Source organism: Anolis carolinensis, chromosome 1 (genome assembly GCF_035594765.1).
Source record: "Anolis carolinensis isolate JA03-04 chromosome 1, rAnoCar3.1.pri, whole genome shotgun sequence".
NCBI lineage: Eukaryota > Metazoa > Chordata > Lepidosauria > Squamata > Dactyloidae > Anolis > Anolis carolinensis.
This window is the reverse complement of record NC_085841.1, coordinates 20,276,001-20,300,982: the sequence shown is the minus strand read 5'-3', so window position 1 is coordinate 20,300,982 and position 24,982 is coordinate 20,276,001. Positions and strand designations below refer to the sequence as shown.

At 45.3% G+C, this 24,982-nt stretch overlaps 3 protein-coding genes and 1 long non-coding RNA gene across 5 annotated transcripts in view; 2 read left to right on the top strand and 2 right to left on the bottom strand.

Moving 5' to 3' along the window:
* Positions 1-628, bottom strand: part of LOC100559498 (two pore calcium channel protein 1) — a 37,262-nt gene extending 36,634 nt beyond the window's left edge. The window contains exon 1 of the mRNA XM_062970669.1: positions 273-628. Within this exon, the coding sequence (XP_062826739.1) occupies positions 273-395 (123 nt within the window). The 5' untranslated portion in view covers positions 396-628. The remainder of the gene's footprint in view (positions 1-272) is intronic.
* A 12,043-nt stretch (positions 629-12,671) lies between these two features.
* Positions 12,672-14,917, bottom strand: LOC134296271 (uncharacterized). Its single transcript, XR_010002920.1, has 2 exons — positions 14,790-14,917; positions 12,672-13,761 (listed from the first exon to the last, which is right to left on the bottom strand). It is a non-coding gene; the product is annotated as an uncharacterized LOC134296271 (long non-coding RNA).
* mtln (mitoregulin) lies at positions 14,819-16,939 on the top strand. Of its 2 annotated transcripts, none has more exons than XM_062970683.1 (2): positions 14,819-15,127; positions 16,593-16,939. In XM_062970683.1, exon 1 carries the CDS (start codon positions 14,941-14,943, stop codon positions 15,121-15,123), a length of 183 nt encoding a protein of 60 aa, XP_062826753.1. In that variant the 5' UTR covers positions 14,819-14,940; the 3' UTR covers positions 15,124-15,127; positions 16,593-16,939. The 2 variants fall into 2 exon arrangements, with proteins under 2 accessions (XP_062826753.1, XP_008120842.1); XM_008122635.3 differs by having other exon boundaries at positions 14,858-15,119.
* A 1,996-nt stretch (positions 16,940-18,935) lies between these two features.
* Positions 18,936-24,982, top strand: part of nphp1 (nephrocystin 1) — a 41,595-nt gene continuing 35,548 nt past the window's right edge. The window contains exons 1-3 of the mRNA XM_062970654.1: positions 18,936-20,131; positions 20,557-20,630; positions 24,694-24,754. Of these exons, the coding sequence (XP_062826724.1) occupies positions 19,685-20,131; positions 20,557-20,630; positions 24,694-24,754 (582 nt within the window). The 5' untranslated portion in view covers positions 18,936-19,684. The remainder of the gene's footprint in view (positions 20,132-20,556; positions 20,631-24,693; positions 24,755-24,982) is intronic.

Genomic DNA, 24,982 nt, shown 5'->3' with positions numbered 1-24,982 from the left:
AGAATGCCTCTCCTAGATGTGGGTGAAACATCAGAAGAGAATGCTTCTGGAGCACGGCCATACAGCCCGGAAAACTCACAGAAACCCAACGAGGAGGAGAATGATGGGGAGGAGGAGAAGAAGTTAAAGGAGGGGTAGGAGAAGAAAGGAGGAGGGAAGAATGAGAATGAAGAGGAGAAAGAGAACGAGGGAGAGGAAAAGGAGGAAGAAAAGGGGGAGAAAGAGAGGCAAGAGGAAGAAGAAAAGAAGGAGAAGCACCGGGCCGGGCTCACCTCTTCTTGCGCCGCGTCCCCCATGGCTGCGGAGCCGGGAATGCGCGGCGTTGGCGTTGGCGGCGGGTCGGTCTCCTCCTTTTCCTCCTCCTTCTCTTCCCGGCTCCCTCCGGAGGCCTCCATCCCTGCGTTGCCCTTCAGAAGAAACTTTTAAACCCCCGAGAAGGGAAGAGGTCTGGACGGAGCGCGAAGGGAAGGCGAAGGTCCCGTTGCCTCCTCTCTTTCTCTCTCTGTGTCTTTCCCCCTTTTGCAGAGTCAGCTCCTCTCTGGCCTGTCTTCCTGCAGGCAGCTGGAGGAGATCCCGAATAACAACAGTCCCCGCTAGGGGTGCATCTACACTGGAGGATGGATGCAGTTCGGTACCACCAACAGCCAAGAATCGGTGCCATGGAATCACGGGATTCGTAGTTCGGGGAGGCGCCCGCACTCTTTGCCAGACAAAAGAGTGTGTAGGGGGGTGAATCCCCAAATTACCATTCCCAGGATTCTATAGCCTTGAGCCCAGACAGAATTTGTGAGTGTGTCAGGAGCAACTTGAGAAACTGCAAGTCACTTCTGGTGTGAGAGAATTTGCTGTCTACGGTTAGGTTGAGCTGTAATTGGCTAAGCGAACGAAACCAAAGGGTGCTCACCAATGCGTCGTCTTCATCTTGGAAAGAAGTCACGAGTGGAGTGCCGCAGGGCTTCGTCCTGGGCCCGGTTCTGTTTAACATCCTTATTAACGACTTAGACGAAGGGTTAGAAGGCATGATCATCAAGTTTGCAGAGGACACCAAACTGGGAGGGATAGCCAACACTCCAGAAGACAGGAGCAGAATTCAAAACTATCTTGACAGACTAGAGAAATGGGCCGACACTAACAAAATGAAGTTCAACAGGGACAAATGCAAGATACTTCACTTCGGCAGAAAAAAATGAAATGCAAAGATACAGAATGGGGGACTCCTGGCTCGACAGCAGTACGTGTGAAAAAGACCTTGGAGTCCTTGTGGACAACAAGTTAAATATGAGCCTACAATGTGGTGCAGCAGCAAAAAAAGCCAACGGGATTCTGGCCTGCATCAATAGGGGTATAGCGTCTAGATCCAGGGAAGTCCTGCTCCCCCTCTATTCTGCCTTGGTCAGACCACACCTGGAATACTGTGTCCAGTTTTGGGCACCACAGATGAAGGGAGATGTTGACAAGCTGGAAAGCGTCCAGAGGAGGGCAACTAAAATGATCAAAGGTCTGGAAACAAGCCCTATGAGGAACGGCTTAAAGAGCTGGGCATGTTTAGCCTGCAGAAGAGAAGGCTGAGAAGAGACATGATAGCCATGTACAAATACGTGAGGGGAAGTCATAGGGAGGAGGGAGCAAGATTGTTTTCTGCTGCCCTGGAGACTAGGACACGGAACAATGGCTTCAAACTACAGGAAAGGAGATTCCACCTGAACATCAGGAAGAACTTCCTCACTGTGAACTCTCTCCCCCGGACTGTGGTGGAGGCTCCTTCTTTGGAGGCTTTTAAGCAGAGGCTGGATGGCCATCTGTCGGGGGTGCTTTGAATGCGATTTCCTGCTTCTTGGCAGGGGGTTGGACTGGATGGCCCATGAGGTCTCTTCCAACTCTACGATTCTATGATTCTATGCAAGGACGTAGCCCAGGGGACGCCAGAATGTTTTGATGTTTTTACCATCCTTGTGGTAGGTTTCTCTTATGTCCCCCACATGGAGCTGGAGCTGATAGAGGGAGCTCATTCGCACTCTCCCCAGGTTGGATTCCAACTGGCAACCTTCAGGTCAGCAACCCAACCTTCAAGTCACAAAGCTTTAACCCACTGTGCTATCATAGTGTTGAACTGCATTCATTCTACACTAGACATGGGCAGACTGGGGCCCTCCAGGTGTTTTAGACTTCAACTCTCACAATTCCTAACAGCCAATAGGCTGTTAGGAATTGTGAGAGTTGGAAGTCCAAAACATCTGGAGGGCCCTAGTTTGCCCATACCTGTTCTACACTGTAAACCAGGCATGGGCAGACTGGGGCCCTCCAGGTGTTTTGGACTTCAACTCCCACAATTCCTAGCAACCTAACAGTCCAAAACATCAGGAGGGGCTAAGTTTTTTCATTTTATTTTTATCGTATCAGAAGCATATTGAGAATACAGTTATAATGTGTAGAAAAACCACAAAGTTACAAACTTGGCATGATACTAAATTTCCTTGGATCAGAAGCTGGCCACTTGGAGTGCCTCTGGTGTCGCTGTGAAAAGGTCCTCCATTGTGCATGTGGCAGGGCTCAGACTGCTTTGTAGTAAGTGGTTTGTGGTTTGCTCTTCTCCACACTCGCATGTTGTGGACTCCAGTTTATGGCCCCATTTCTTAAGGTTGGCTCTGTATCTTGCGGTGCCAGAGCACACTCTGTTCAGCGCCTTCCAGGTCGCCCAGTCTTCTGTGCACCCACGAGGGAGTTTCTCATCTGGTGTCAGCCACTGATTCAGATTCTGGGTTTTAGCCTGTCACTTTTGGACTCTCACTTACTGAGGTGTTCCTGCGAGTATCTCTGTAAATCTTAGGAAGCTGTTTCATGATTTAAGGCATTGACATGCCAGCTGGTATCTGAACAGAGAATGGGCTGGAGATGTCACTGCCTTGATCTTTTCATTATTGGCTGCTATTTCCCAGAGGATGTCAGGTGGTGAAACTCCTCTTTGGCATGCTTTTCATTCCCCAGATTTAATTCCTTGACCTTTTCTCCTGGATATTACTTGCTACCAAGTAATGAGGCTTCAGATGCTAGTTGTGGAATGGACACTTAAGCAAATGCTTGCAACAGCAGATTAATGTTTACCTTTCTGTAAACCCAGTGAAGAAGTAATTCAAGCAATCTACTCTCAGATCAGAGAGCCAACAGAGTATAGTGGTCTAAACGTTGGAATACAGCTTGGCAGACCAGGACATGAATCTTCAGTTAGCATGGAAAACCAATGGATGACTTTGGGCAAGTCACACTTTCTCAGAGGAAGGCAAAGGCAAATCTTCTCTGAACAAATCGTTCCAAAAAACCCCTCATGATAGGTTCACCATCAGAAATGACTTGAAGATATATGACAACAATAGCATTCAGATCAACACCTTTCAAGGCATTTAAAAACTCCCCCCCCCCCCCCCCAATTCAAGAGAGTTGCCTGGTGACAGCTCTTTTGCTATTGGCTTAGGTTTTAATGTTCAAACAATTTGGTGTGACTCTTTGAGTCTAGAAGGCTGATCTTGTTTATATTTGAAGCAGTGGTTAACCTGGGAAATCCAGGTCTAATTCTCCTCAAAGAGTGTGATGAGGCCACTGAAAAAGCTAATGTGATTCTAGATTGAATTAATAAGAATGTAGTGTCTAAATTGTGGGAAGTCATAGTCCCACTCTATTCTTCTTTGGTCAGACCTTGTTATCAAGTTGCGGTAACCCCCCCCCCCCCCCCAGAATATTTATAGCTCATCAAATGCTCCGAAATATATGCTTTTTTCATTTTATATTAAAAACCCTTTCAAAAGGTTCGGAGTTGTACAGGTTCAAGGCATCAGAAGATCAAGAATGACCCAGCAGCAGCTGTAAACCCCTAAAACCATGTCATATCTAATCTTTCAACAAATTGTATGTATTTTATTATTTTTGTGTAACTTTTATCATTGAATTCATACTGTATTCATTTCCTTTGAACTGCTTTATAAGAATGTATCCAAATGTAGCCCCAGAGACACCTAAACCTCCATAACCCTGCTAGAGTACTCCCCTCGGAATAGGAAGGCCAGGCAAGTCCCTCTGGCTATTTCCCAAGTCAAATAATCACCAAGTCCATTGTATATAGGCAAAGATAAGCGGTCTCCAGTCCCAACCAGATTAGCCCAAAGATGTTTGAAAAATTCACTTGAGGCTGAGAGCCTGCTGCCCCCACATAAACAGAGACTTAAAGGTATTTGCATTCATTAATTCTTTTATTGTCAGGCCAGCCCTTGATTGCCAAGGATCGACACCATTGTCCTCCAAGCCTTACACCTTTGTTTCTGGGCTTCATATCTTTGTCGGAACTGAACAGTTGGGCTAAACAAAAGCTCATCAGAATCTCATTGGTGTTGTCTTTTCCTGGATTGCACTCTCCAGGGGGCATCTCACCAGCTTGACCAATTTCCAGCCATTATTCTCCCCACCTGGAAGTTGTGATGTCAGCCAATCCAGGTGCAGATCCTAGCCAGCCACTTTTCTAACCAATCAGAGGAGTGAGCAGGAGATTTGAATGGCTCAGAACTGTATAAGATGGACAGGTTGCTTACCTGTAACCATGTTTCTTCGAGTGTACTCTGTGAATTCACACTAATGGAGAGGCTGCGCCTGCGCAGGTCCCAACGGAAACTCTTCCCAAGCTGAAGTTTAAATTTTGGCGGTAGCCACGCCCCTCCGTTCCCGGAGGGCATATAAGGCAGCCCTCGGCGTCTCCTCCCCAGTTCCTACGCCGCAAAGGCAACGAGAAAGGAAGAGGGTTTGCCAGAGGGGAAGGAAGGGCGGGCTTGTGTGAATTCACAGAGTACACTCGAAGAAACATGGTTACAGGTAAGCAACCTGTCCTTTTTCTTCGTGTACTCTGTGAATGCACACTAATGGAGACTAGCAAGCTTAGGTCTCGGAGGCGGGCTAAGCAAACCCTGACAACGAGAAAAAACTGTCCAAACATATGTTTATTAAACATGAAAACATCAAAAAACCCTGGTCCAAGGACCCATTAAGGAATTGCATCAAACACACGCCAAACACCGAGAGCAGTTCGGTAAGGCATGACATAACCCTTTAAGAGCACATGTGAAAAAAACAGGAAAAACATCATTCCCCTAAGGGGGAAGGCAGTAGCAATAAGGCACGGATCATCAGGAGAGTAGTGCAAACATGTACCAAACAGGAAAAAACAACAAGAGGGTCGCATGAGAAAAAAGCACCCACATAGAAGTCATAAATGCAGAAGGTTAGGACAAGCATGAGGATAAAACCGCCCTAGCAAAGGCGGCATCTTTCAAAGTTTTTTGGTCTAACCTGTAGTGAGACACAAATGTAAGGGGGTTAGACCAGATCGCTGCCTTGCAGATGGAGTCCAGGGAAATGCCCCTTAGGAAGGCAGTCGACGTGGAGAGACCTCTCGTCGAACGCGGGCGAACCGACGGGGGAGGAGGTCTTTTGGCTAGTTCATAGGCCAGTTCAATGGCCTGAGCAATCCAGTGTGAGAGTCTTTGAGAAGAAATAGGATTGCCCAGTTTATCTGGGGCATGGGCCACAAAAAGTTTTGGGGTCTTTCGAATGTCCTTAGTACGGTCCCGGTAGAACAGAAGTGCTCTACGCACATCAAGGAGGTGCAGTCTCCGCTCAAGGGGAGACGAGGGGTCTGGGAAGAAAGCGGGAAGGACAATGTCCTGGTTAAGGTGAAAAGCAGAGACCACCTTGGGAAGGAAGGTGATGTCCGGACGGAGAACGGCGCGGTCGTGATGAAAGCGGAGGTAGGGTTCATCGACCCGAAGGGCCGCCAGCTCCGAGGGTCTGCGCGCTGAGGTTATGGCCACCAAGAAGGCAACTTTCCAAGAAAGGAGACGTAGGTCGGTCGAAGCCAGCGGTTCAAAGGGAGAGGCAGTAAGCTGAGAAAGTACAAGCTCGAGGTTCCACCCTGGAGTAGGAGGTTGAGTCGGTGGGCAGATGTTGTTGTATCCTTTCAAGAAGGTCTTGACAAGGTGGTCGGAGAATAGAGATGGTCTACCATGTTGTTGAAAACACCAGGATAGAGCGGCCAGGTAAGATTTCATAGAAGCAAGAGAAAGTTTTTGGTCTGCCAGAGACATGAGGAAGTCCAGTACAATCGGTACCGAGGTTGGAAAAACAGTAATTCCTCGGGAGCGAAGAAAGGAGCGAAAGCGAGAGACTTTATAAGTGTAGGCTCTGGTTGTAGCCGGTTTGTGAGCTGCGCGGAGGACCTCCTGTAGGTTTTGCGGGAGGGAGGTCAGGCGAGAATCCTCCAAGCAGTGAGATGTAGAGAGGGGAGATCCGGGTGGAGGATCTGGCCGTTCTCCCTGGATAAGAGGTGTGGCAGAAGAGGTAGAGTGAAGAAGGTCGCCTTGGAGAGATGAAGAAGAGCCGGGAACCAAGATTGACGAGGCCAGGCTGGAGCTATCAGGATCGCCGACGTAGGTACCGACCGGAGTTTCTGCAGGACCTTCGGTATCAGAGGAAAGGGCGGAAAGAGATAGATCGGTTCCGCCGACCAGTCCAGAAGAAAGGCGTCTCCCAGGCAGCCTGGAGAGGAGGACGGGGGGAGTCTTGCCCCGTATCGGGGCAGCTGAGCGTTCTCGGGAGAAGCGAAAAGGTCTAGAGTGGGGAAGCCCCATTTGAGAAAAAGAGAGAGAAGAGTCTCGGGGTCGAGCATCCACTCGTGGGAGGAAGTCGTCATCCTGCTGAGGGCGTCTGCCAAGTTGTTCTGGATCCAGGGAAGGTGAATCGCCGAAATTTGGATGTTGCGGGCTATGCACCAATGCCACAGCTGGGAGGAGAGGAGCATCAGCTTCCTTGAACCCGTGCCACCCTGCTTGTTGATGTAAAAGACTGCTACCGTGTTGTCTGACTGAATGAGTACAGATGTCCGGGAGATCAGGCGTGAGAAGGCTCTCAGAGCCTTGAAGATAGCAAGGAGTTCGAGAAAGTTTATGTGATTTGCCTTCTCGGAGGGAGACCAAAGGCCCCGAACAGTGAGACCCTTCATGTGGGCTCCCCAGCCGAAGTTGGATGAGTCCGTGGTTATGGTAGTGGAGGGAGGAATTGGGTGGAACGGAAGACCCCTGCAAACGTTGGAGAGGGACTTCCACCAGAGAAGCGACCGACGAGCGTGAGGCGGGACCGAGAGAAACCTCGAGTTGGGGTGGCGGAATGGCTTGAAAGCGTCTATGAACCACCTTTGAAGAGGCCGGAGATGAAGCCTGGCGAACGGGGTCGTGAAGACTGTGGAGGCCATATGGCCGAGCAGTACCTGGATGGATCGAGCCCGAACCCTCCGGTGGGTCTCGCAGAAAATGATTTGTTGGCGAAGAGCTAGAAACCTGTCGAACGGAAGGGAGACAGTTTGAGCAATTGAGTCGAACAGGGCACCGATGAAGCAGATTTTGTTCGACGGGGTGAGGTGAGATTTGTCGTGGTTTAATTGAAGACCGAGAGATTCTAGAAGACAGAGGGTGTAGTCGACGTGACGTCGGAGAAGGGCAGGGTCGGATTCGACCAGAAGCCAATCGTCTAGATATGGAAAGACTGTGATCCCTTGGAGCCGGAGGTGGGCAGCCACGACAGCGACGACTTTGGTAAAGACCCTTGGGGCCGTAGCGAGGCCAAAGGGTAAAACGGTGAACTGGTAGGTCTGGTCGAGAACTTTGAAAGAAAGGAAGCGCCTGTGGTTTTCTCGAATCGCCACGTGGAAATAGGCGTCTCGAAGGTCTATAGACACGAAGTAGTCCCCGCGCTGAAGCATCGGGAGGATGAGGCGATGGAGACCATCCTGAACTTGGTTGGACGTATGAAGACATTGAGCATGCGTAAGTCCAGAATTGGGCGGAGGCCCCCACCCCTCTTCGGGACCGTAAAGTATCTGGAGAAGAAGCCTTGAGGGTCCTGTACCGATGGAGAAGGCCGAATAGCCCCCTTGGCGAGAAGGGCGTCGACCTCTGCGAGAATTTCTTGAGAAGGGTTGGAGAGAAGGACTTGGCCCGTGGGCGGGAGTTCTTCGAATTCTAAGGCATAGCCTTCTTGGACAATTTTGAGAACCCAGGCATCTGAAGTAATAGATTTCCACCGGTGAAAGAAGGGAGCCAGGCGGTCTAGAAAGAGACCATGAGGTTGATTTGGTGAGAGGGAGGGGTGTGGAGGCATGAGATCTGCATCGGTACCGTAGAAAGAGTCTTTGGAAAGAGAGATGGCGTCAGGAACGCCGGAGAGGTTGAGCAGCAGTGGGGGTGGCTCGGCCGCGTTGTCTTTGTGGCTGAGCGGCCCGACGGGGTTGCTGGCGATTTTGGTTGTTTGATACCGAGGGACGCCGGAAGGATTGATGGCGGTAAGAAGGAGGCGGGAAGCGACGAAAGCGTTGAGGAAACCACTTGGTGCGGTGAACCTGGGGTTGATCGCCGCATTTAGTGGCCAGAACTTTAAAATCGTGGTTGGTTTTTAGCTTGTCGTCGGTGCCAGAGTTAAAGAGGCCCATGGCGTCGAAGGGGAGGTCTTCGATGACCTGCCTCGAGGAGGAAGACAGACCGGAAGATCTCAGCCAGGCGTGGCGACGAATAGCAATGGCGTGGGCAATCATCTTGCCGGCCGTGTCGCCCGTATGCTTAGCCATCTGGATTTGATGATGCGCTAACGAATCGGCCTCTTGCTGGAGGGTGGACATGACGGACCGGTCTTCATCCGACAATTTAGAGAAGAAGGGCTGAGCTTTCTCCCAAAGGATCTGCTGGTATGCCCCCATACAGGCCCCATAGTTCGCCATTCTACAGAGTAGAAGAGCTCCGGAATAGAGCTTTCGACCGACCGCGTCGAACCTCTTGCCCTCTCTGTCTGCAGGGGTAGTGGATTCACGGCCGGAAGACTGAGAAGCTTTAACGACCATGGAGTTCGGGTCGGGATGGTGTTTAAGCCATTCTAAAGTGTCGTCATCTGTACGATACCAAGACTCGATTCTCTTCGAGGTAGGAGGGATCGAGGAAGGAGTCTTCCACGAAGATTGAATGACATCTAGGAGATAAGGCAAAAATGGCAACAGCGTGGCTGGAGGGGCCTGGGCTTGGACCCGTTTGAAGACTGGATCAGTAACTGCCTTGGAAGTCTGTTTGATTTCTAGACCCAGGGCGTCGGCCATTCTAATCATTTGTTCGGAGAAAGCCCGAATGTTGTCGGTAGGCGAAGGAGGGTCCACCTCATAGGCGTCATGAGGAGGAGAGAGATCAAGGCCTAAGGATACTACCGAGGCCGAGAGAGCGGAATCAGGGCGATCTATATCGATCTCATCGTCCCCAGCCCCTTGAGGGGACTGGGGGGGAGATGACAACACAGTTTCTGGTGGCGGCAAAGCCTCAAGAGCAGAAGCCATCTGTAGCCGAGTATCCTTGGAGGCCGAGGCCTGGGCCGCTCGAGCCAGGCGAGTGGTCTGTCTACCCCGTTCCGGTGTCGAGGTCGGGGGAAAAAGCTGCTGGCGAGACTGACGATGGGAGACAGCAGGTCGAGGAGATGGCACCCTGACCACTGTCTGAGTGGAGTGGTGGGGTGAGTCCTGCAACTCGCCATCAGAAAGTTGCTGAGGAGAAGTTTGGCGAGGTCGCTGAGCAGGAGCAATCGGAGAGGACCTTCTAGACGAAGTCGCCGAAGAAAGGACGTCCATCTTGGAGGAAGCAGAAGAGGAAGAGCGTTGGGTTGCCCTCTTCTTAGCGAGTGGTTGTTTTGATGGAACCCTCAGGGATTTTCCCGGCGTGGGAGGGACCATTGCTGAGTCGGATTGGGTCCGACGAGCTTCCTCGTGAGCCCTTTTAAGGGCGATCTTCATCGCAGAGGTCGACGGAGGAGCCCCAAGATGGGATCGGGCCGAAGATACGGAAGCCACCGAGCTCGATGTCGAGGAAGGGCCGACCCGGCCAGAACGCGTTGTCACCGTAGCCGTGGTGAGTGTGCACGGTGGTTTAGCGGCCTTAGACGATCTGGAGGCTCTGGACGCCTTAGACGAGACCGAAGGGGCTTTAGCTGTTGAAGCCGACATCGAACCCGGATTAAGCGGCGGCTTCGTGCCCGAAGTCGACGGAGCGGGTTCAGGGGCAAGCGATTTTTCGTAGAGCGCCGCTCTAAGCCTCGCGGCTCTATTCTTTCTAGCCTGAGCCGTTAGGGCCAGGCAGAAGCGGCAGGTACCGACGACATGTGCCTCTCCGAGGCAGTAGAGGCACTTGGCGTGGCCGTCGGAATCAGGAATTTTAGCGGCACACTGAGTGCAGCGCTTGAAGCGAGTCGTAGACATGAGAATCCGAAGTGAACCTTGCGGCGGAAAAAAAGGAACTGGGGAGGAGACGCCGAGGGCTGCCTTATATGCCCTCCGGGAACGGAGGGGCGTGGCTACCGCCAAAATTTAAACTTCAGCTTGGGAAGAGTTTCCGTTGGGACCTGCGCAGGCGCAGCCTCTCCATTAGTGTGCATTCACAGAGTACACGAAGAAAAAAGCTTGTGTTTCTTTGTATCCTTATGTGTGTACATTTTGAAGCAAATTGCTTGTACTTGCATCGTTTTCGGCTGAATTGTAACAAAACTTTGCGACTTGCCTTCAGCCCGGTGAGTTGTTTCTCCACCTTGGCCCTTCTGGTTTAGCATACACTCACTGGGCACAAATCTTATTAGTGGTCCTAGCTAAACCACTTCAACCTCACCTGGAATAAGCCTGTGTTCAGTTCCAGGTACCAAAATTCAAGAAAGACTTTGATAACATTTCCAGAAGTGAGGAACCAAAATTATCAAAGGGTTGGAAGCCAATCCCTATGAGGAGCAGCTGAGAAAGCAGGGTGTGTTTAGAAGGCTGAGAGGAGACATGATAGCCATGTTTAAATATTTGAAAGGGAATCAACATAGAGGAGGGGTCAAGTTTGTTTTCTGATGCTCTAGAGGGGCCCTTCCACACAACCATATAACCCAGAATAGCAAGGTAGAAAATGCTACAATATCTGCTTTGAACTGGATTATCTGAGTCCACACTGCTATATATTCCAGTTCAAAGCAGAAAATGTGGGATTTTACTCAGCTATGTGGAAGGGGCCTAGGACATGGAGCAATGGATTCAAACTGCAGAACATTCTACCTAAACATTAGGAAGAACATCCTAATTGTAAGGGCTGTTTGGCACCTTGAAGTAAAGTCTCCTTCTCTGGAGGTTTTTAAGCAGAGGCTGGATAGTCATCTGTCAGAAGTGCTTTGATTGTATTTTCCTGCATGGCAGAGTGTTGGACAGGATGGCCTTTGACATCTCTTCCAACTCTATGCTTCATATATCTATGAAGCATTAAACTTGGTGATATTAGGTTAGTGAGCCCCTCTTTTGGCATAATCAGCAACTCAGGGTTGTCATGAAGATAAAGTGGCAAGAACAAGAGTTCATGCATCAACATTTCACAGAAGAAAACCGGGATGCATGTGTCCAAGCAACACGAGAGTGAGGTGAAGATGGCAAACATTATTTATGATGAGCAAGCTGTGGGCGTGAGTGCAAGCTAAGAGAGGCTATAGCAGTTTGTTTTTGCTTCAGCCACTGAGAAGGGCAAAATTTTAATACTTGGAATACAATTTATAGCAATTGAACTTAGCTGAGGACAAAGGAGGAGAGAGAGAACTGGAACATTTTTAAAGTGGCCGGAAACAGAAATAAGATTAATCAAGTCTGTTTCTGCCCATTCAAGACAGAGGGTATGTTGAGCTAGTGGGAAGAAAGAAGTGATACTGATTATGTATAGCAGTGGTTCTCAACCTATGGGTGTTTTGGCCTACTACTCCCAGAAATCCCAGCCAGTTTACCGGTTGTTAGGATTTCTGGGAGTTGAAGGCAAAAACATCTAGGGACCCATAGGTTGAGAATCACTGATGTATAGGATGTTGAGCTCTTGGAAGGGAAGAAAGAATGTAGAGAGGGAGATATAGAGGGAGATATCACAATCTATTTATGGTTCATGGATATAAAAGTCCCTATAACATTGCAGTGAACTTAAGCAAGATATTTATTAATTGGGTGTTTGTATGTTTTTACATATTAATATATTGGAAATGCTGACAGGAAAATGTGCTTCTTGGAGCAGGGCCTCAAAAATAATGGGAAAAGGATTATTATGTTTATTTATACCCCACTTTCTCTCTCCACTCAGAGAATAAGGAAAAAGTCTATAGTCTAACAAAGTTTATTCTAAGACATAAATCCCTTTAAAGTAGACATACTGTATCAATGGGATTTATACAATAGTTGATTTACTATTCTGCAATCGATTAAGTGCTTCTGCTCTAGTTTAGAATAATGACTAGATTTAGATCTTAGAGTGCCAGTTCTTATCAGAGTTAGAAAAATTACTTTTTTGAATTATAACTTCCAGAATCCACACGCCAGCATTTCAGTATCTTTCTGCCAAAACTGACAGCTATGCAGACAAAACTTTAGGGAAAATGCCCCAATGGGAACACACTCACAACAAATAGCTCAGAGCAGGGAGTACAAAATTATGGCCAATTGCTGAAAGGGAAAAGAAAGAAAGCTGCGGAGAGAGGAGAGGCATGGAATGGAATATTCCGATGAAAAGAAACTTTGTGTCTGACTAAATGGAAACAGGATGACTTTTGCGCTAGCATTTTGTTGTTGTTCTCAATTGTATTTTAGCATGTCAGTATGAAAGGGTATAAAGTCAGTGTACACCAAAATATTACAAAATCACAACAAATACAGCCAAGATGCCAGCCACAGATGCAGGCAAAATGACGGGAGAAAATGCTCCTGGAACATGGCCATAAAGCCTGGAAACCACACAACACTCCAGTGGTTCCAGCCATTAAAGCCTTTGTCAATACATAAATAAAATTAACTTTCTTAAATTACTTCAGAGATGCATGGACTCCAACGTTTCATAGATGTAAACCGAGAAATACATTATTTATTTCTTACATGCATTTATACCCCGCCCTTCTCCCCGAGGGGACTCAGAGCGGCTTACATTCTGCCACGAGAGCCAGCAACAGGTATACTATAAAACAAAACAAAACAAAAACAACATGTCCAAGCAATGTCAAAATGTGGTAAAGACTGCAACAATTATGGCGCAAGTAGATAAGAGATGCAGCAATTTATTTTTGTGGAGTCCATCTGAAGCAGTTTCTAAAGAATCCATTGTAAACACTGCATGTTGTTGCTATCATATTTGTGTAAATTGATGTCATTTTTTAAATGACGGCAACATTGAGCTACATTGAGGTTGGGACCCACAGTTTAAGAAACAGTACTATATGTGAATGATTTTCAGTGTCTCACTCTTTGCAAAGCTAGAAATTGTAGGGCCTGAAGGAATATTTCATTGAAGGCAGAATTCTTGTTTTAGGAGGCAATGCCTTCATTTTGCTCTCCTCGTAGCTATATCTTTGCCCATGTTGGCTATACAATGGTGTGAGCTGTGGTCCAAAAAAAGTAACTTGTTATGGTTGAGCTTTTTGCACAGCTGGTTGTTCTCACACCGACAGTGCCAAAGGGCGGCAGAAAAGTTGGCAACCCTTGTAGATTGTGGTTAGTGCGGGCCTCCCATTTCCAGCTGTATTCATCTGCTGTTGGTGGGACTGGCACAGAGGAAAAGGAAGTTTGGCATTTCAGTGAACTCAAGGTTGTTTCTTTAAGCAGCGGCCCAGGAATGCTGAGGAAGCACTTAACTAACCAGGGGCAGGCATTTGGGGAGTCTGCATAGAAAAAGAACAGTAATATTCATTCAGCTGTATTTAAAGGGGACCTCTCCCCCATAAAAAACTACTTTATAACAAAATACACACACATCTAATCATATTAATATTGATGCCTAAAGAGTAGCAGGGCTGGAGCAAAGGGCTGTGAAAGCTTCAGTTCACAACATCTGGAGAGCTTTCAAATAGGAACAATTGCAAATTGCAACAATTGTTATAATTTCACAGAAGGAAATATTTCCTGAAAGAAATACAGTAGAGTCTCACTTATCCAAGATAAACGGGCCGGCAGAACATTGGTAAGCAAAAATCTTGGATAATAAGGAGGAATTAAGAAAAAAGCCTATTAAACATAAAATTACATTATGATTTTACAAATTAAGCACCAAAACATAATGTTTTACAAGAAATTGACAGAAAAAGTGGTTCAATACACTGTAATGTTATGTAGTAATTACTGTATTTACAAATTTAGCACCAAAACATTGCAACATTTACTACAAAAACAATGACTACTAAAAGGCAGACTACCTTGGATAATACAGAACCTTGGATAAGTGAAGCTTGGATAAGTGAGGCTCTACTGTATACACTAGGAAATGTTACTTGTAAATGTTACTTCCAAGCTCTGCATAGAATTCAGCTGTGCTTAGTTGGCTTGGTGGGAAAAAGGTCCAAATGGGTTACATTTGGATCAGCCCATGTGCCTTGGATCCTGCCCGCTGATGGAACATAACCTCAAGATTCTTCCCAAGTTCAAATTCAGCTGCCATGCCAAAAATGTATTAATCCTACTGGATGCATCTATACCAGGCGTGGGCAAATTTGGGCCCTCCAGGTGTTTTGGACTTCAACTCTCACAATTCCTAACAGCCTACTGGCTACTGGGAATTAAAGTCTAAAACTTAAGCGGCTGAGGGGGAAAAGGAAGGGGCCTGAGGCTGTTAGGAATGGTGGGAGTTGCAGTCCAAAACATCTGGAGGACCCAAGTTTGTCCAGGCCTGATAAAAGTATATTCTGGCAACAACCGTGCATGGCCACTAGAGGGAGCTGCAGTGCACTCGCTAGGAGGCATAGTAGACATTCTGTCTCTCCCCTGCTTCCTTTCTTTGGGTCGAGCGCAAGACAAGGTAGTTTGGGTCCCACGAGCTCCCGTAGCAGCCCGAAAACGGAGTGGCCATGGCGCTAATTTCTGACTCCATGTCGGAACGTTCCGTGAAGGTGGCGCTGCTGCTGGCCTTCGCTTCGGGCGTCCTGGTGGGCTGGCAGGCGAACAGAGTCCGGCGGCGTTACCTCGACTGGCGGAAGCGGCGGCTGCAGGACCAGCTGGCCGTCACGCAGAAGAAGCTCGACCTCTCGTGAGCGGGTGAATGGCAAATGCAGTGTCTACGGTGGCTGGTTGGGGTCATGCCTCTCTGTAGCTTGGGGGGAATGCTGTAGCATTCTGAAGTTGCCTGTGCCGATGGCCCTTTAAGTGCAGGCTTCTAATTTCTTTCGAGAGGAGATGTTATAAATCTGTACTCTCACACTTGCTATTGAGACCAAGGCGAACAAAGCAAATTGTCAAGTTAGATATAAACTGTTATGTTTCTCCCGTTTTTAAACCCTCTTATTTGTATCAGTTATACTTACTTAATTGCTGTGAGTTTTCCGGGCTGTGTGACCATGTTCCAGAAGCATTCCCTCCTGACGTTTCGCCCACACCTGTGGCAGGCATCCTCAGAGGTGGTGAGCTATATTGGAAACTAGTTAAAGGAGGTTTATATATCTGTGGGAGAAAGGACTCTTGTCTGTTTGAGGCAAGTATGAATGTTGCAATTGGCCACCTTGATTAACATTGAATAGCCTTTCCGCTTCAAGATCTGGCTGCTTCCTACCTGGGGGAATCTTTTGTTGGGAGGTGTTACCTGACCCGGATTGTTTCATGTTTGGAATTCCTCAGTTTTCTGAGTGGTGTTCTTTGTTTACTGTTCAGATTTTAGAGTTTTTTTTTAAATACTGGTAGCCAGGTTTTGTTCATTTTCATGGTTTCCTCCACTTGATGAACCAACTGGACACAGGATATTATTTGAGAATGCCGAAATGCTGGACCACTCTAACAACCAGCATGTCAGACTATATAGAGAAGCCATTGAACTCCACAAAGATGTGGACAATTTCAATATAAAGGAAGAAACCATGAAAATGAACAAAATCTACCAGTATTTTTTAAAAAAATCTAAAATCAGGACAGAAAATAAAGAATACCTCTCAGAAAACAGAGGAATTCCAGACATGAATCAATCAGGGCCAGCTAACATCTCCCAACAAAGAATTCTCCCAGGAAGTAAGCAGGCAGACGTTGAAGCTGAAAGGTTATTCAGTGCTAATCAAGCTGGCCAATTGCAACATTCACACTTGTCTCAAACAGACAAGAGATCTTTCTCCTACCCTGGACATTCCACAGATATATAAACCCGTTTCCAACAGACCCCTCAACCTCTGAGGATGCCTACCATAGATGTGGGTGAAACGACAGGAGAGAATGCTTCTGGAACATGGCCATACAACCCGGAAAACTCACAACAAGTCAGTGATTCTGGCCATGAAAGCCTTCGACAACACAGATAATAAACTATTATATTTACCCTGATTCTAAACCCTCTTACTTGTATTAATGGTGAATTAGAGTGTTTCTACATTGTAGAATTAATGCAGTTTGGCTCAATGCTATGAATGTTGGGAACTGTAATTTTGTTGAGGCACCAGAACTCTTTAGCAGAATTTTGAGGAAAATATTGAATGATTATGTACAATTGATTTTCATTTTGTTTCTTTTCCCCTCCCAATAGATGTAAGCAGAAACCACAAGAAACACTGGAAACAAAACTGACTTCATTTAAAACTGAATTAATGGGACTTCATAGATATATAAAGAAAATCATGTTCTTTCACACATGAAAAAAGAAACTAATGGAGTTTTGTTTATATAATCCAGCAGGACAAAATCAGCAAAAGCATTCTGTATACGGACAGACATGACATAAACCCATTCAGAATATGTTATTTGATTGTGTGAACTTCTTGTGCCATGTTTGGAAAACTGATTGTTTAATTCAAAGATACTTTACGATGTTTGAATGTTGCTAACAGTATTCTGAATATGACGACATAAAAAAAGCCCTTTATTTTAAAATGATTTTCTAACAAAAGTGTTTTGAAGATTTATTTATTTTGAAAATAATTGTGCTATAAGAAGTTTATCTACTATGAGATTTATCTGCTTGTCAGAGGGAAAACATGGATTCTCCTATTTCCAAGAACATTTATTTCTGAAACTTGTAAACACAAAGATGACGTTAGTTCTCCATTCATTGTTTTTTAATCAGCTCAATTCTTATTGGGCTTAATAAGTAAATCCAGCAAGAGAATATGGAAAGCACCTCAGGCTCTGATTGCAAGCTCCTTGCCTTTCAGATTTATGTGTTTTTGTCCCAGATGGCCAGTTCTGTTTTCTTGAAAAGAGATGGAAGAAATCAGCAATAGAAACAACTTCCATAAAATAAGGGTAAAACCACTAATTGCAGTTAAAACAAACTAAAGACTAAATGCATGAGATGTCCCTAATTATCCGAAAAAACAAGTTAATTTAACTAAATAATTTGTGCTTGGGTGTGCCTCAACAAACACATTTTAAGACCATTACGTATATCAAGGAAGGGCAGTAAGCCTTCTACGATTTGTGTCCCGCCCCTTATATATACTTTGTACTGCTGTCCTCTTTTTAAAATTCCTTTCTCTACCAGAACTGCCTGAAAAAGATGTTTTATAGAATCATCGAGCTGGAAAAACCCTCATGGATCATCAAGTTCAAATTTTGCTCAGTGCTGGATCCAGCTAAGGATCACCACCAGGAAACTGTCCACCTTTTTTTTGGGAAATTTTCATAGAACATCTTCAGAAAGACCCATCAAGGCTTTTGTTTCCATTGCTGAACCATTCTTTTAAGAAGTTCCTTCTAATGTTCAGAAATCAATTATGATAGTTGTTATTACAGTAAAGAGTGCTGTTGCATCATCCCTTAAACTTCTTTTCACCAAGTTGAACAGCTCATCTCCAATTTTTCTTTGTGTGTTATTCTATATACCTCTTATCATCCTTGTTGTCTTTTTCAACCTGCTCCAAAATGCCCATATCCTCAAATGTGCTCAAAATGGAACACAGTACTCAGACCTTCTTAGATTAAAACATAAAATGCTTGATTCCATTAGTCCATAATCCTTAGTCATAATCCTTGTCCAGACTGTCAAAATCTGTAGTGCCCTATTCTCCAAATGCCTGCATACAGAGCCAGGTCTTTAATTTTTTTCTGAAGATCAAAAGGGATGGGGCCTGCCTGATGTTACTAGGGAGGGAATTCCACAGCTGAGGGGCCGCCATTGAGAAGGCCCTGTCTTTCGTCCCCACCAATCGAGCTTGTGAAGCGGGTGAGACCGAGAACAGGACCTCCCCAGCAGATCTCAAAGCTCTAGTTGGCTCATAAGGGGAGATGCATTTGGACAGGTAAGTTGGACCAGAACCGTTTAAGATTTTATAATCCAAAGCCAGCACTTTGAATTGGGCCTGGTAGCAAACTGGAAGCTAGTGGAGCTGACACAACAGAGGAGTTATATGCTCCCTATATGTTGCTCCAGTAAGGAATCTGGCTGCTGCTGCTTGGATTACTTGAAGCTTCCAAGCTGTCTTCAAAGTATATCCTATGTAGAGTGCGTTGCAGTAGTCTATGCGAGATGTAACAATAGCATGGACCACAGCGGCCAAGTCTGACTTCCCAAGGTACGGGCGCAACTGGCGTACAAGTTTTAATTGTGCAAAAGCTCCCCTGGTCACTGTCGAAATCTGGGGTTCCAGGCTCAGTGATGAGTCCAGGAGAACTCCCAAGCTGCGAGCCTGCGTCTTCAGGGGGAGTTTAACCCTGTCCAGCACAGACTGTAATCCTATATCCTGTTCAGCCTTACAACTGACCAGGAGTACCTCCGTCTTGTCTGGATTCAATTTGTTCACCCTCATCCCGACTGTAGGCTATATTTCAGAGGAAGGAGTTGACAAGACCATCGCTGAGAATGTCTGCTAAGAAAAATGGTTACTGTCTTGAAAACACACACAATCGTATATACTGTATATATATGTGTGTGTGTGTGTGTGTGTGTGTGTGAAAGCCAAAGTATCTATGTATGTTGGTACCATGAAGGGTCCTACATGGCTTGATGGATCTGGACCAGACTAGGAACACATACCCTTCATTATCCAACTTAAAATAATTGAGGGGTTTGAACAGGCATGTGCAAACTTTGATCCTAAAATATGTTTTGGACTTCAACTTGGGTAGGCTGTTAGGAATTGTGGGAGCTGAAGTCCAAAACACCTGGAGGGCCCAAATTTGCCCATGCCTGGGTTAGAACTTTAAAAACCCATACCTTTTGAGCTCAGAATTGAGGGAAATAAAAGGAACAAAATGGGTTGGATGGTGCTAGGTGAAGTATCCCTCTGTCAAGTAACTGGAGCTCCTTCTACACAGCCATATAAAATCCAAATTACAGTAGAGTCTCACTTATCCAACACCCGCTTATCCAACGTTCTGGATTATCCAACGCATTTTTGTAGTCAATGTTTTCAATACATGGTGATATTTTGGTGCTAAATTCGTAAATACTACATAGCATTACTGCGTATTGCACTACTTTTTCTGTCAAATTTGTTGTATAACATGATGTTTTGGTGCTTAATTTGTAAAATCATAACCTAATTTGATGTTTAATAGGCTTTTCCTTAATCCCTCCTTATTATCCAACATATTTGCTTATCCAACGTTCTGCCGGCCCGTTTATGTTGGATAAGTGAGACTCTACTGGATTATATGGCAGTGTAGGCCCCTTCCACACAGATGAATAAAATCCCACATTATCTGCTTTGTACTGGAATATGTGGCAGTGTGTACTCAGATAACAAAGTTCAAAGCAAATATTGTGGGATTTTCTGCCTTGATATTTTGGGTTATATGGCTGTGTGGAAGGGCCCTGAAAGAGCCAACAACAAAACAGAAGTGGTTATCTTGTATTTTTTTTTCCTCTTTGAAAAGTTCAGGCTGGGACATGGGATTCGCCCTCTTCCATCATTCAGCTTCTGTCCTGCCTTTTCCTTCTGGTGGCGCGCACGGATGACGCTATCAGCGGGCGCCGCAGCATGCGTTGCCTTGGCGACCAGCGGCGGCCTGGTTGCTCTGAGTCCCTGGAGTTCGCAAAGGGAGGCCTTTGTCGAAATGACCGGTCGCCGGAGCAGGACGGGGCCGCTGCAGAGCGCGCTGAGCCGGGGCAGAGAGCTCCGGGAGCAGGTCTGGCCTCTGGTTACTTCCCGCGGGATGGAGAGGAGAAAGAGGACGGGCACAATGACGGCTCTCCTCACAGCACAAGAGACACAACAGTACGGGCCTGGGCAAAGTTGGGCCCTCCAGGTGTTTTGGATTTCAACTCCCGCCATTCCTAACAGCCTCAGGCCCTTTCCTTTTCCCCCTCAGCCGCTTAAGCGGCTGAGGGGGGAAAGGAAGGGGCCTGAGGCTGTTAGGAATGGCGGGAGTTGAAGTCCAAAACACCTGGAGGGCCCAACTTTGCCCAGGCCTGTACTAAATGTTACACCTTTTATGTGTCTGTGCAGTTGGGATGGCTCTGAACCAGGTTCCAATCCCTTTGGGAGTTCTTACTTGTTAAGTTTTCACTGTTTTTCTCAGACTGAATGTATCTTTATCTTTATATATATTAGGTCAGTGCTTTGCTCCAAGAAAGCAAAGAAGCAGGGACCCAAGACCCAGAGAAAAGGAGAAGCCTGAGCCAGAGGTAATGTATTATTTATTGATTAATTTATTTTGGGTAGCCCGCCTTTCTCCCAACGGACCCACAGCAACGTTAAATATAGGATATAGCACAAACCAATTGATTCAAGCTTGTGTGCCAGTTGCTCCTGTACCTTGATAATAATAATAAATAATAATAAAACTTTATATCTTGCCCTATCTCCCTGAGGGGACTCAGGGGGGTTTACAACAAATATCGGCACACTTTCAATGCCCTGAGAAGCTGAACAAAGACAAAAACAGCCAACCCCCCCAAATCCCAAAAACGAATCCACATCTACATCAAAAATAATAACACATTGTACTGCAATAATACTAGTAATATTATATGTGCTATATAATATTGGAGACCGAGTGGTGAAGTGTGTTAAAGCACTGAGCTGCTGAACTTGCAGACTGAAAGGTCCCAGGTTCAAATCCCGGGAGCGGAGTGAGCGGCCACTGTTAGCCCCAGCTCCTGCCAACCTAGTAGTTTGAAAACATGCCAATGTGAATAGATCAATAGGTACCGCTCCGGCGGGAAGGTAACGGCGCTCCATGCAGTCATGCTGGCCACATGACCTTGGCGGTGTCTATGGACAACGCCGACTCTTCGGCTTAGAAATGGAGATGAGCACCAACCCCCAGAGTCAGACATGACTGGACTTAACGTCAGGGAAAACCTTTATCTTTACCTTTACCCACCAGTACATTATACTGTTAGTATTATATAATAAACTGTACCATATCATAAGTTGTAGTATATTTAATATACAATATACTATATTACAATGTTATTAATATTACATACAATATACGAGCAATATTACATTACAGTGAGGACCCCCGGTGGCACAGTGTGGTTAAACTGCTGAGCTGCTGAACTTGTCAAGGTCGGCAGCTCGAATCCGGGGAGTGGGGTGAGCTCCCGCTGTTAGCTCCAGCTTCTGCCAACCTAGGAATTTGAAATGTGAGCAAATGTGAGTAGATCAATAGGGTACCTCCTAGTGGTACACTCCTGTGGAAAGGTAACAGCACTCCATATAGTCATGCCAGCCACATGACCTTGGAGGCATCTACAGACAACGCCAGCTCTACAGCTTAGAAAAGGAGATGAGCACCAACCTCCAGGGTCAGACATGACTAGACTTAATGTCAGGGGAAAACCTTTAACTTTACCTTATTAAATTACAATGTTATTATTTCTATATACAGTAGAGTCTCACTTATCCAACGTAAACAGGCCAGCAGAACGTTGGATAAGCGAATATGTTGGATAATAAGGAGAGATTAAGGAAAAGCCTATTAAACATAAAATTAGGTTATGATTTTACAAATTAGGCACCAAAACATCATGTTATACAACAAATTTGACAGAAAAAGTAGTTCAATACACAGTGATATTATGTTGTAATTACTGTATTTACGAATTTAACACCAAAACATCATGATGTATTGAAAACATTGACTACAAAAATGCGTTGGATAATCCAGAACGTTGGATAAGCGAGTGTTGGATAAGTGAGACTCTACTGTATAATTATATTGTATATATTGAGGGGCTTCCAAGTGATGCTTCAGGAGACACGATGGAGTTGTGTCTTCCTATCTGCCCCTCTTCACTCTGTGACCTCAGAGTGGCAGTTTGTGTTGGGGGAGGTGCTCCCAAGTGATTCAAGATGCCATGGTAGTTCACTCCTTAGTCACATCCCATTTGGATTACTGCAACATGCTATTATTACAGTAGAGTCTCACTTATCCAACACTTGCTTATCCAATGTTCTGGATTATCCAACGCATTTTTGTAGTCAATGTTTTCAATACATCTTGATATTTTGGTGCTAAATCTGTAAATACAGTAATTACTATTTAGCATTACTGCATATTGAACTACTTTTTCTGTCAAATTTGTTGTATAACACGATGTTTTGCTGCTTAATTTGTAAAATCATAACTTAATTTGATGTTTAATAGGCTTTTCCTTAATCCCTCCTTATTATCCAACATATTCGCTTATCCAACGTTCTGCTGGCTTGTTTATGTTGGATAAGTGAGACGCTACTGTATTACTATTACCTTTGAAGACATAGTAATAATAATAGCTTTATTTATATCCTACCCCCTCTCCCAAGAGGACTTGGGGTGGCTTACAACAGAAAAACACAATACAGATAATGATAAACATACAACCAAATCAAGCAATACACTCACACAATAATAAAATCATATAAACACCATAACATATTAATGAAATTCAGAAAGGCGTCACCAATAGGCAAGTATATATAAACTTTATTTATTTGTACCCCTCCACCTTCTCCCTGAAGGGACTCGGAGTGGCTCACAAAAAGCACACAATAGTGAAGAACACACAAAATACAACAAGATACATAACAAGTAAAACAATAACAAACTTAAGTTCACAAAACAATAATTATATAAAATAACGTACAACCCTACTGATTAAAATCCAACAATGCAGCAAAGCTGTGAACTGCCTTAGTCTATAAAGTGCTAACAGAATTCATCACTAAGGCCTCAGGTTTAGTGAGTAAGGTGCTTATCGTGGTCCAAAGGCTTGTACAAGAAACCATGTTTTTAGTTGTGTCCGGAAAGTTTTGAGAGAAGGGCTAACCTGATCTCCTTCAGGAGGGCATTCCAAAGCTGGGAGGCCATCACCGAGAAGGCCACCTCTCTCTGTTTGAAACAGAGGTGGGACTGAAAGGAGGGCCTCCCCGGCAGATTTTAATGCTTTCAACGGTTTCGAAAATAGGTTGGACCCGAAGCGTATATAACAGTTAAAGCATGTAGTAAGATTTAAAAGATTACAAACTGGAAGCTTCAACTGGTACAGAGATCTGTAGCCAGATTACTAACTGGGGCTCCGAACAAGGAGAGAAACACTCCCATGTTGCGGCAGCTCCACTGGCTGCCAGTTCGCTTCCAGGCTAAATACAAAGTGCTGGTTATTATCTTTAAAGCCCTAAAGGGTTCAAGCCCAGACTACCTAGCAAATCTCATCTCCTTGTACAAGCCTGCCTGGGCTCTTTGAGTAGTGGAGGAAGTCTTGTTCTCGGTCCCACCCTCGTCTCAAGCATAGCTGGTGGGAACGAGAGAGGGGGCCCTCTCTGTGCTCGCCCCCCACCTCTTGAACTCCCTAAAGAGATTAAAACAGCTCCCTCTTTAACCTCCTTTAAAAAACAATTAAAAACTTTCTTACATATTCAGGTGTATAAAGATGAGGAGGCTTTGTATGTTATATGGACTACTCACCCTAGCTTCTGGCGGTGTTTAATTTTATAGTTAATTTATAATTTCAAATTTTAAACATATTTTGCTGGTCTGATTCCTCCATTTTCTCGATGGATTACTATGGAATTGTAAATGTTACATGTTATTTTTTTAAGTCTTATTTTTGGTTTAAATATTTTTGGATCTGTGAGGGTTTTGGGTGGGATGGTTATTTGTTTATGTATTTTTCTTTCGTGCGGCATTGAATTCAAAGCCAGTAATCTGGATTTTACATGGCAGTGTAGAAGGGGCCTCAGCAACCAAGATTAAATGTAATTCACCAGTGGGCCACCTACAATCTAGATCTGTGCTATGATCATCCAGAAGAGGGAGCAGTTGGGACATTTGACTGCATTTTCTCAGCCAGGGAACATAGATGGGTGCAATGGGGCTTCCCAGACCCTTCCACACAGCCATATAACCCAGAATATCAAGGCAGAAAATCCCACAATATCTGCTTTGAACTGGATTATCTGAGTCCACACTGCCATATATTCCAGTTCAAAGCAGAAAATGTGGGATTTATTGCCTCAGTCATAATATATGTGCAGAAAGACTTGATAAACCAAAAGGATTGATGTGTGCACATATAAACCAACATCCAGAATGCTCCACTGCTATCATCTAGCTAGGAGAGCTGTAGTGGCATTTCTGCAAAGTAGCAAATTGTGCGGCTGGTCTAATAAAAGTTAAGCCAAAGCAACATTTTGGCTGTGAGAACGGACTTTGTAGCTATTTATGCAAAATATAAAGTTTATCCTTTGATTTTGTTGTAGATGTTTGGAATTGAAGAGATCCGTGGATGAAAATGCTTTTGCTCTTCAAAGCCTGAAGAAAGTATGTGTTTTAGATGCAGTGATTATTTTTTTATTCAAAAGAAGTTGAAGAGATAGCTAAAAAGAAATAATCTGTTAAGTGGATCCTAATATTAACATTTATCTTATTAAGTTTAATATACCATCCTCTGGCTTTATATCCTCAAGTCAGTGTATGTAGTTATCTTGCACAGCTGCTGCTTTCACTATTGTTCAGCATATCTCAAAGAGAAAGGGTAGGGTGATTTTT